At 33.5% G+C, this 12,293-nt stretch overlaps 1 protein-coding gene across 4 annotated transcripts; it reads right to left on the bottom strand.

The window, feature by feature from the left end:
- Nucleotides 1–304: 304 nt before the first annotated feature.
- LOC101222716 (mitogen-activated protein kinase kinase kinase YODA) lies at nucleotides 305–7,363 on the bottom strand. 4 transcript variants are annotated; one of them, XR_969462.2, is made up of 13 exons: nucleotides 7,048–7,363; nucleotides 5,316–5,907; nucleotides 4,446–5,177; nucleotides 4,101–4,188; nucleotides 3,923–3,985; nucleotides 3,498–3,658; nucleotides 3,317–3,392; nucleotides 3,048–3,107; nucleotides 2,831–2,938; nucleotides 2,437–2,676; nucleotides 1,748–1,839; nucleotides 855–1,668; nucleotides 305–769 (listed from the first exon to the last, which is right to left on the bottom strand). XR_969462.2 is itself a non-coding variant. In XM_004143635.3 (12 exons), exons 2-12 carry the CDS (start codon nucleotides 5,861–5,863, stop codon nucleotides 1,167–1,169), a joined length of 2,670 nt encoding a protein of 889 aa, XP_004143683.1. In that variant the 5' UTR covers nucleotides 5,864–5,907; nucleotides 7,048–7,363; the 3' UTR covers nucleotides 305–1,166. The 4 variants fall into 4 exon arrangements, 3 of the variants coding, with proteins under 3 accessions (XP_004143683.1, XP_031741458.1, XP_031741459.1); XM_004143635.3 differs by having other exon boundaries at nucleotides 305–1,668; XM_031885598.1 differs by having other exon boundaries at nucleotides 305–1,668; nucleotides 5,316–5,873.
- Between the last annotated feature and the right edge of the window lie 4,930 nt (nucleotides 7,364–12,293).

The raw sequence follows: 12,293 nt of genomic DNA, 5'->3' as shown, positions 1-12,293 counted from the left end.
TCTATAAAAGTAAAACTATAAAGTCTATATTTGGCAAATACCATATATCAAGAGATTGTTCTTTGGGCTTCTTCGTATGCTAAAGTAGTCATCATTGTGAATTTTCTGCACATACAATCTAATTCTTAGCAATGGCCAAGAGTTCTGAAGCCTAAAAAAGTCCATTGTAATCTTCATAGAGCTTACTTATACAAGACTAGAAGTAATCCCAAATTTGGGGTAGAGTTTAAACTCTAATGGTGGCTTTTCTTATCCCAATCTTGGATTTTCCTCTTATTATTTTTTACCTGTGAGATACGTGATGTGCCGCCCACCATAGTAATGTGAATTATTATAGGCCCTGTTCAAATTGTTCCCAACAATGATAACAAAGAACAGATGATGACAACCAAAGAAAGATTGAAATATCAAACTCTCTTTTCTCTTTTTTTCTTTTTTTTTTTTACCTTCCCTGATTTACTGAATGGGTACATACAGTTAATATGATCATACAGTATACAGTAATGCTCTCAACATCAAGGGTATGAAATCCAAAGACATGGCCAATATTGGGTGTTCTCATTAACAAATTTAGAACCCCAATTCAGTCTTTCACTTCCTGTACATTAGCTTCAGACATAATGAGGGTCAGAAGGGTAGAGATTTTACCATCTCAATCTTCCTAACATCTTATTTGACGATGTTAAAGTGTACAGCTTTCATCGTCGTGAATGTTTCTTTGGCTTGGGTGGGAGTATTTGCCATAATATAGATCTCTTCAGGTTCAATCCTAAAGCAAAATTTTACTTAATTTTTGTACAATTTGATGCCTGCCATATCATAAGCAACCAACAAAACACAAGGTTTCTGCTTACCCGGAAGCCAGATTCAGCCAGTGAACGTATAATTCCATCATGAAGTTTGTCTTTCTTTATCGGTTAATCATTGTCAGGAACCTTGTACATCATGTGACAGTGAAATTGGGCTGTCTCCAGTTCTATAGTTTCAAGATGTCAGACCTTACTGCACAGATCTGTTTGTTGCAGTCGTTTACAACACAACATAGCTTAGTTTCTTCATTGTTAAACCATATGTTTCAGTTTCAGTATGTCAAAGATAACGGACCCTCTTGTGAGCTTCCTCTCATAGATGGGTCCATGAAATTCCAAGTAGTTAGTTAATTCTGACTATTTGCGGTTGGTCAAAAGAGAGCTTGGACTTAAATCCAGGGAGGGAGTTGTTATGTGATCACTCAGCAGCTGCCTGGAAACACGATCAGCCAAGACCGCCTGCCCGTCATACAATTCCCAGGCAGGCTTTCCAAACTGCTTGCCCAGAAAATCGGTTTCATGGTGTACAAGCTCAGAAAAGATGTGTGAGCCTGGCTGAATCCCCTGAAAGATGTCAGGGTTAGTATCGTGAAAGGAAGGACCATTACTATAAGGAGCCATTGAAGGTTTTGGCAAGTTCCCAAAACCCTCCTGTAGGTACAGTGATTGCTTGAGATGCTGATGTGGAATGGCACCGCTTCCTCCTGTGAGAGGAGTAGATGCGCCCGACATGTTACGAGGGCTAGATATGGGTGACGGAGACATTCTTCCACTCGGATGTTGTGGCGACCGTGAGTGCACCAGTGGGCTTCCGATGGGCGAAACAGGGCATGATAGGTTCCTTGGAATATGAATTTCACTGGCACAACAGAAGAAAAAAAATCATGAAAATTTGCCTATCTAAGACATGTACACACCATGAGAGATACAAAAAGAACCTGGAATGGAAAGCAGCTGTTGGGAGTCTAGATGAATGAGCTGCAGATCTATCAGAATCCAAGAAGCTGGGATTCCTTCCTTGTTCAATACCCTAACATCAATCAGTAAATCACTCAGCAAATACGAGTAATTGGCCAAAAAGATCTTTAGACAGAAATGGATACTTAGGGACATTGCTGTATCAAGAAATAGCGTGTAAAGATTAAAAAGGAAAAAACATCATGCAACGGGCATATGCATTAGAGCATGTGTAGAGATTGATTCTATGAAATTTATGTAAAAGAAAAGTGAAATTTCTTATATTGTCTCAATATATCGTCGAATGTCTAGATCTACATTCTGGTTTAAGAGATAATTGTGATTTCCTTAAAGACCTATTTGGGTTTGAGAGAAACGATCCCTTGCCAACTTTTAGATAGCCTTGGCATCCATAGACCACTCAGAACACGGAAGAAAAATCTGGCTCTAGTGTGCATAAAATATTTCAACCAAAAGGACCTAAAAGTAACAAATTCCACATGACATAACATTATGTTGTTTCAAATATTCAGAGACGGAATCAAAATATCTTGAATTCATCCCAGGTAGCAACACAACTAGACAATTTCACAAGCATATAAAGAGAACTAGCACATGCTACTGAAGAAAGTAGTAACACTAACTGAAAGGCTGTTGAATGGACTCATACCAATGTTCTTACTCCATTTGTAATTCCTGGAGTTGGATCTGAATGTTCAGAACCTAAAATCAGTCTTTCAAGAGGTGCAGCATGTTTCACAAAAGGATGTTCCAAAAGCTGAGCAGCTGTAGGACGATGAGCAGGATTCCGTTGCAGACATTGTCTAACAAAATCTTTTCCATCATGTGAAAGGTAATCTGGGATTTCAGGAAGTTCTTTGCTGTTGCCAATCTTGAACATCGCAGCGACCTGTAGACCTCAGCATCAAACATAAGTCAATAGTAAAAAAATGAAAAAAAATAACTAGTAAATTAACCTGAATCCAATTGGGAACAGAAAAACAATTAGTAAGTTATAAAAATCCAAGATAAAGAAAACCAGAACTTTGGCTTAAACCACTCACTCCCTCATATTGACTCCAAGGAGGTTTTGTTGTTGCCATCTCCAAAACAGTGCATCCAAGACTCCAAATATCTACCGCAAGGTTGCAACCATTTGAGTTTTTGATAACCTGTGCAAGGAATGAAGTTGGAGATTGAAAAAAACTATCAAGTTGAACTTCTTGTCTATGAAAGTAGTAACAAGAATTTCCTTTAGTAAAAAGAGAAGGGTGGTCCGACCTCGGGTGCCATCCAATATGGGCTTCCTTTAAATGACAAAGGGCACGATTGGCCAGTGATCTGAAAGGAAATTTGGGATAAGTTTAGTAAGGCACAGGATAAATAAAAGTAGAGCAATGATTCACGTAACAAGTGTATGCAGCCGAAAGGTATATCAAAAATAAATCCTTGAAAAACTTAACAGGTGAATAAATAAATAAAATAATCTTCTTAAACATATAGGATCTGAAAAAAATGTTTTGAGCACAGAGATATGTAAAGAGGATTACATGTTTTGCCATCCCAAAGTCAGCCAACTTAACACGACCAGTAGGATCAACAAGTATATTTGCTCCTTTGATATCCCTTTAAAGAAAATTAAACTAAGTTATGCAAGAAAATGAAATTTGAAATAGTTCCAGGTTTACAATCCAAACCACCACCAGAGCAAGCTTAGCCGATTCAATTCACCTGTGAACTGTACTTTTAGCATGTAAATATGCAAGCCCCGACAATATTTGCTGAGTATAACTACGAAGTGCTGAATCTCCAAGCTGTCCATATTCCTGGAGAAGCTTGTAAATAGAGCCACCAGATACATATTCAAGGTAAATGTAAAACCTGTCCCCAACCTGTATGGAATATCTATTGCTAAGTAGGAAGCACAATAATTATACAAGTTGAAGTCCGTAGAAGTCGGTTGAATTTTTCTCAATCGGAAAGTAGAAAAACATAGAAAAATAACTAAATTTTCAGAAAATATTATAAAATTAATGCTAATTACATGTTGTTTTGATGATGGGCAATATCAAAGATGCAAAGATCAATCACAAAATTTTATGTAAATTTCAAAAAGCTGCACACAAACCAATAGAATAGAACTGCATACTACTAACCGTTTCAGATCCATAATACTGCACAATATTTGGATGTCGTAAACGACTCAACAAGGTAATTTCCTGGACAACACAGAATTGTTTTAATACTAAGTACTTATTTAAGGCAGAAAAGAAAGGAGGCAGACCACAGAAATCATAAGGATTAATTCCCATTAATCAGGATTCAGTAACATACTTGCATTAATTGCTTGGCACTCTCCTTGGACTTCGCATCATCAGAAAATAATGTAACTTCCTTCATTGCACACATTTCACCACTTTCACTAAACCAGTCAAAAAATTATAAAAATCAGGAGATATGCAGCAGCAACAGTTATAATTCAAGTACAAGTACTAATTTCTGCAATACAACCAGTAAATCAACGGTAATTGTAAATGAAATATGACTGGAAAAAACAATAAACACAGCCTGCAAAGTTCTAAGCAGCAATAACCAATTTGACTTTTTAAATAAAGAAAAATGGCTGTAGTAAGTGACATGCAAGGGCCAAAAGTCAAAAGTCTGTGTAGGGAAATGTACCTGTTAAAACCAACATACACATGTCCAAAAGTGCCCCTACCCAAGAGCTTCCCCTTTTTCCAACGGGAGCCCGGGCTTGCCGGATTATCAGCCCTTCCAGGACTTCTTGGAACAGAGGGAGAAGTTGCAGCTGAATTGGAATGAGAAAAAGGAGCGTTGGAAATTGCAACGGGAGGTAGAGGCAGGCGGTGAGTTTGCTTCTCATCAGGCCAGCTTGTCTGTGAATCAGTTGGTATACCTCCCGCCCTAGGATGAATTGGGGTCACTGCACCACTATGGACTCTGGAGCTTGGGCCAGGGCTGGTCATTCTGGGACTGGGTACTGGAGAATATTCAGGGCTACCCCGGCTTTGTTGCAAAAATAACTGCCCTGACAAATCCCCACCCATAGAATTATGTCCAGAATTGTAACCAGAACCAGGACTGGAACAATGGCCTGACCCAGGAAATGTGACATCCATATAGAATTTTCCAGTACTGACAGCATTATTAATAACTTGCTCGGAGCTAAATGCCCTTATGGGACTCCTAGAAGGACTTGACATTGAACTATCAGGAGCAATGCATACATTCCCATGATATGGAACTTGCAGATTTGGAACATGACTGCTTAAAGGTCTGCGCTTGGGTGATGTTGAGAAAATGTGGTTGCTCAATGAGATATTAGCCGGTTTTCTGGCCTTTTGCAAACTTGGTTGGGTGACAGTAGAAGACTGATCCTTGAGAATGACACTACAACAGGAAATATATTTGAAACAAACAGGTCAGGCATGGGCATTATAAATTCTGAGAACTTCCATAAGTCATAACAAATAGCCTATACATAACCTTCAGAGTGCAAGAGACTATTATAGATCATATTCATCTCACCTGGAAGGACTGCTTGCAGCAGTTTTAGTCCCAAGATCATAGTCAGTTGCCCGAGGACTACGATGGCGTGAATCCAATAGATCTGTGCTATCAGTTGAGCTCTCACTGGACACTGAGCCAACACCAACATCTGCATCTAAATCTGCATGGTTTGGCCGCCCACGGATGCATGCTGGTCTTGGAAGTGGTAGAAATGATGTTGGCTTGGAGCCCCTTTCAGATCTTGGTTTTGGTGAAATACTAATCCCAGAGTCTGTCCGACCTACAATTGGTGGCTGCACACCAGGAAGTGGAAGAGGTTGTGCTTGCGGCCTTTCAGAAAAGCTTTGACATCTTAAAACTTGTTTGGAAGGGGAAACTGATCTTGAAAGAATAGGAGATCGAGATCCCTGCTCAGAAATTGTGTCATTACAATGTCTTGGAGACTCTCCTGATTTGCTGTTTGTTTTACCATCGGTAGTTCTAAGTTTTCTCTGCAACGTGTCGATTAAACTTTCCTTGCTTTTCTTTACTTCTTTTGATGATGACTTCCCCCACCATGAAGGCATATTTCTTTTACTTTAAAGAATACAGAATCAGCACATAATATTTCCTAAAGGAAACCCATCTCCACAATGTTAATACCATCATGTCGTTCGGTTACTAACTTCTAAACAGCTAATATTAAAAACCATACAATGATCTTAACGAGGAGTAAAAGGGAAGTTAAAAGATAAGTATCCAAGTAGCACGTTATGCAGAAAGTATAAGCTGCATACTAACAAAGATAAACAAGCAGGGCAGCGGAGAATGGTTGACTTTAAATTGATCAAATGAGTTAAGATGATTAAAATACAATTTAGATAAAGTCATAAAATAAAATTAGCATCCTTAGTAACAAGCAAGCACAGTTGTTCGTATATACAATTGCAGAAAAGATGGATATGACCAGACCATAGCACGATGGGAGGTTTGGATATCTATTCTAAGCTCTATCATCAAAAAACAAAAAACCTATACCAGATAGCTGTGGCAGCATTTGTTCTAAGCCACAGTCAACTGTTTTTTTATTTTTTTTATAGAAAAACCTAGTTAGCTCTGTTTAAGCTTGGTGGAATATGGCTTAAGCCCAACACTTGAACCCAGTGGATGACCAGGTCATTCACATAGTCATGACTTTAATTTCCCAGCTGACCTTTCAAAGCCCCAAATCGTAAAACTTGAAAACTTTGTTCCTGGTTTACATACATGCTATAAAAGAATCGGAATCGTTAAGAGTCTGCCTTCTATAATTCCCAAATTTCAAAACACATCAATCTAAATCCCCAATTTAATTAGCATGTCCACTCCCAAAAAAACTACACTGTACCCAGTTAAAATCGAGATATCTCAACAACGCAACCAATTTTGATAATTCAATTCATCACTCCCACCCCCTTGAACCTAAACGCAAGCATTCACCCAGCTTCCAACAGTTACAGAATAACAAACCGAGCACACTCTTATCCATTTTCCGTTCCATTCCCCCATATTCTCGGAACCCATCAACGAGTTTCGACCTCAAAACACACAAAAACTACTTAAAAATGCAGATCTACTAAATTTTCAAGGAAGAAAAACACTCAACTCGAAATAAATAATCACTAACTAAGCTTAAACAACTGAGTAATTATCAACTGATACAGATGTGTGTACATGTATTAGAGAAAATATATATATAAACATATATATTTATATATCACAAGAAACTTACTCAACGAAAAGAAGTTCGAAAACACAGATCCCGCAGAACCCACTTCGTAATTTCTCCCAAATCAGATGAAGAACCAAAGGGAATCAATCAAATTGAAGAGTGAGTATGAAAAATCAAAAACCCTCGAAATTGGAGTCCAAATTATCGAATAAGAAACAGAAAAAAAAAGGGGATTAACATGAACTTGTACCAATTTTGTTTTTTGAATTCTGGGATTGGCAGAGATCGGTACAGAGAGAGAGAGATAGAGAGAGAGAGAAAGAACAGATTAAAGAAATTAGGAGAGAAGAGGGGACAGACAGAGAGTATGTCTAAGCAAAGAGACATGAAAATGTCTGAAATTTGATTTTTTTTTTTAATAATAATAATTATTATTATTATTATTATATTTTTATTTTCCTTTTAATGTATTTAGCAAAATGATTACTATTTGAAAAAGATGACATAACATTTTCAAAACATTGTCTAAAATATATATATTATTTTTGTGGATAGTGAAGAACCATTTCTTCTACTTACCATTGAAATCTAATGAATTTTAGTGATATTTCATCATTTTTGTTAACATTACTCTCTTCACTTTTTAGTTATTTTATCGAGATTATGTCTTCTTTTTACCATTAGACCAATTCACACTGTGATTAAATTTTTTTTATTGACATTTTGGACCAATTATTTTTTCTCGAGGACAAAAGATTAAAAAAAAACTACCAATAAGAGAATGAGTTAAACCACTTAGAACAAAAAGCAATACATTTATTAGGGTTTAAGAGAGAATTGTTTGAGTGAAAATTAATTCAAACTTCTTCCTCACAAGTTCTTTTCTACATTTTATTTCTTCGTAACTATCCTTTTACACAAATAATAAACAAAGCAAGTAATAATTCAATCAATTTAGTTTGGATGCTCCTCATCAACAATGAGAGGAAAAACCTTCTTTCAAAATGTGGAAACTGAGAAAGTATGAACAGTTCCGTTCTATTGCGACAAAGATATAAAATATTAACATTCCCACAAAAAAAGAATATCCTCAACGAGAATCTCAATTAAAAAAATAGAGAGGCTTAATCCATTTTTAATTCAAAGAGTTTAATAAATATTCAAGCATCAGATTCAACCTCATACTCAACCGTCTAAAGTTATATACTAATCTCCTCTTATTATTTCCAAAAGAGAAAAAGAAACCATAAAGCTATGTGCCAGAAATAACGGTCTTAAAATGTATGATAAATTTACGTCCATTTCAAAGTGATTGACTAAAAGTACGATGGTTGATTAAGGATTTAACTACTATAAATTAGTTAAAAGTGGAAACAAAAATGTTGATGTTATTTAGTTAATTAATGTACTAATTAAAAGTAAAAGATTGTTTTAATTACAATTTCAGGGAGAGAATCGTTTTTGGTAAATTTGAGTTTCGAGTCTCTCACATTTCTTAATTGAATATATATATTTTATGTTTATTAAACTATACTCAACGAATTTGATATCTCTCTTAAGAAAATACGTAGTCTACAAATTAACATTAATATGTCGTAATTTATTTACGATGAAACTCGACGACGAATAGCTTGCTAAAGAGTGTTTAAAGGATGTTATTGTCGAAGCAATGAACACCCTATACAAATCATTCAAATTACTTTCTACATTAAGTATCTATACATTCACTCATTATTAGAACAAAGATGTTGATGGCAACTTAGATTTCCCTTCTAATTTTATCATTAATTCTTCTGATTTAATAGTATAGGATGTCCTTTTTTAACATTTTTCCATTGCCATTTATGAATAGCAATTAGAGCTCTTGGAACTCTTTCAAACTCATTTTAAGTTCTTCCATTTTTCCTATATTTAATGTTCGAAATTTCTAAATTTGACGAGTAGTTAATTTTGAAAATAAGTTATTTTAAAAAGAAAGAAAGATAGAAGTGGATGACAACAAAAGTTTGTTTTATTTTATATTAAATAATATATGCATATGATCATCATTTTTAAAAACGTTTTTTCTCTAGTCAATTTAGACGATTCTTTAAGGATCGAATTATATTAAGGGATAAACTTCAAAAGAAAGCAACGTAGCTAAGAAGCAGTGAGAAGAGAAGGGATGGAGATTTACTTGAGAAGGTCTTATTCTCTTTTTAAGTGAATAAACTAACAACTTGAGCAAGTTGGAAGTGTGAGAATCATACAAAACAACTCTTTTTTTAGAACTAAAGCATTTATGGGCAATGAAAATAAGAGATATAGTTTTGACTAAAAAGACTTTGCATGAATACTCTTTTAGAATAAGTTGGAAAGAGATTTACTTACCACCACTTTTCACTTGATCATAACTCATGTGAGCATCTTTATTTTCTAAAATTAGGAAAAGAATAATCTCTTCCCTTTAACATTGTTTTAATATTGGAAAGTGAGAGAGTAGAATTAGAAGAATTTTAATTATTCCAAATTTTAAAAGAATAATAAATAAATAAATTAACAAACCCACTTCTTTTGTCTATTTGGTTATTAAACTAAGAGAAGGGCATGGACTCTTCCATTAAGGCTTGCATGCTTTGAGCCCATATTTGGGCTTTAGCCATCTCCCCCTCTAACATAAATAAGTAATAAAAAGTTGTGTCAAGGAAACTCACTTTAAGTTAGTTTAGTTAACTTAAACATCTTAATTTCTTTTTTAATGGTTAGAAGTGAGCATGAAAGTGGGTTTAAAGGTGAATGTTTTCATCCTATTTAAGTTGGTTTTGTAATATGTGACTTATAATAGTATATATTTAGGGTACGTACAAACTGTTTTATTATGTAGGTTATGATAATATGTATGTGTTTAAGACGTATATTATTTTAATTTTTAGTGTGTCTTTAGAAGTTAAGAGTTTGTTTAGTAGGAAAATTAAAAACAAAATATTAGTGAAAACAGAGTTGGGACAAGACCGAATAAGGAGCTGGAAACATAGTCACACAAGATGAAATTCACTTCTTTTCGACTTTAGGGTAAGTAGATAAGTATTCCCTTAAATACTGTCTCTAGAACTTGAACAAAGAACTCTACCCTCTCTATGGCACGAGAGGGGTTTTTGTTTAGTGGTTGGACCATAAATAGGTTGTTCATTAGAGGAGCACTGGTGTTTAAAGACTAGAAGTAACCTAGGGGTAAAATAATAATTTGACATAGTTGGAGTTACAAATACTTGAAAGACTAACATACTATTATTGGTCTATATTCATGGACACACTTGGTAGCAAATAATTCAAAAAATGGATTATAATTAAATTGATTGTTTAAAATGTTTTTGATACTATATTAATTAATCCTTAAACTAGTTATAGTTATCAACCGAATATTGGTCGGTAATAGTCTCTTACTATTTTACTATGAACTTGTTTTATGTTAAGAGGAATGATATATAATAATTATATTAGTTGTGTGATTTTAAAATATCCCTTAAAGTTTTATACTTTTGGTAAATTTAACGTCAACAAAAATATATATCAATCAAATATGAACTTTTGTATCGAAAATATCATGTTTGAACTCTAAAGAATCTATTCGAGTCACACCATAAAAAAGAAAGTAAAAAGAAAAAATAATAATCTAGGTAAGAGAATGAATATGTCTCTGTCATGTCTCCAAATTTTGATACTAAGAGAAAGACATAGTTATCCACAATATCGATCAAGTCTATATTCTCACATGTTAAACAACATAAACACGACCTACAGTATTGAGGATGAAGTAAGAATCAACCTTGGAAAGCAAGGGAAAGAGTCAGGTTGATGTATATCAGTTAGCTCAAGTATACTCTAAAAGTTCTTGAAATGGTATGATGATTAGATATGGTTCGTTTTTCAGGAATCCATATATAGTTGGAATCTTTTTACGTGCATGCAATTGCTTTGGACATATTTTCAATAATTGTATGTTTGTTTTGTATGAAAATCTATAAGAACGTTTAGAAATATATCAGATATAGTCATTTTTACGTTTTTGTATAATTTCACGTTGAGATCGTTTTGAAATAGTGTATTATTCTAATTGGTATCCGCCGTCGGGTTTGTATGAAATATGTTATATTGGTTTCTAATTAAATTTTAGTTCGGTAAAAGTGTAGACAACATATAATTCTCAATTTTGTACCTATTAGATTTCCAACCTTTAATATGTAATAATATATAATTTTCATATTTTTAAAATTGTAGCACCTTAATATCTATTTTAAAAATATTTTATCAAAAGTAAATATCAATTTTTATTACGTAACAATTTAACGTTTATATTTTATAAAATCATTTGATACTTTTAGAAATGTAAAAAATCGTACCCATAATATTTTTCATTATAGGAATTAAATCATTAAAATTTTAAAACACAATAGCTAAATAATGACTAAATTGAAAAATACTAAAGTTTAAAATGTAATTAAATGCTACAAAATTGCCAAAAAAAAAAAATCACTATAAACTAACATTAAGAGATCACTAAACTGCATCCAACCATCTTTTAAATTTAATGAAAACCTCAAAGAATAATATACTAAAAATAAAATAATACAATTGAAAAATAAATAAAAATAATACAAATAAAAATTTCTCAATTTTATATCAAATTTTTCTTAAAATATTTACAAATATAACAATCTATTTATGATATACCACGATAGACTATTATCTGTGTCTATCATTGATACATATACACACAAAATAGTAATCTATTTTGATTTATGTATATAAACTATGATATTTTGTTATATTTTATAAATATGTTGGTTCATATATGAAAATATCTCAAATTTAAATTATTGTCAAAAGAGTATCAAACCATTCCTTCTATATTTTAATATTGTAAATAAGGTATTTATATACAATTCTCGCACGAGAACCTTTATTAATTTTTAATATATATATATATATATATATATATATATATATATAATAAAACTTGAGTGAATTTTTGTATTTGTTTTAAATGGAGTATAATTGAGTTTGTAAAGAGATGAAAGTGTTAATTTGATGTGATAGAGTAGAGTAGAAGAGAAATATGATATGATTTAAATTAGGGTACAAGAATTTTTATTATATGCTTAAGGTGAGGACCTTAGGGCTTCCTTGGTGGGGTCTTTCCAAATAACCCCCAAATGCCACCCGAACCTTCACACGTGCGCCGGCCCTACCATGCTTTTCTCTTCATGTTTATTCTCTTACTTTTCATTGGTTCTCTTCTCTCCAATCAAAACTTGCCAGGTGTATTG

Source organism: Cucumis sativus, chromosome 5, assembly GCF_000004075.3.
Source record: "Cucumis sativus cultivar 9930 chromosome 5, Cucumber_9930_V3, whole genome shotgun sequence".
In the NCBI taxonomy this organism is placed as follows: Eukaryota; Viridiplantae; Streptophyta; class Magnoliopsida; order Cucurbitales; family Cucurbitaceae; genus Cucumis; species Cucumis sativus.
This window is presented reverse-complemented; position numbering and strand designations above follow the sequence as displayed.

What these genes read in the sequence shown, in the direction of transcription:
- LOC101222716 (XM_004143635.3), bottom strand. Translation starts at nt 5,863, where the DNA reads ATGCCTTCATGGTGGGGGAAGTCATCATCAAAAGAAGTAAAGAAAAGC. An exon ending in CATATTGGATGGCACCCGAG is followed by an intron (nt 2,939 to 3,047) that starts GTCGGACCACCC and finishes TTCCTTGCACAG; the next exon opens with GTTATCAAAAACTCAAATGG. An exon ending in ACAGCTGCTTTCCATTCCAG is followed by an intron (nt 1,669 to 1,747) that starts GTTCTTTTTGTA and finishes CTGTTGTGCCAG; the next exon opens with TGAAATTCATATTCCAAGGA.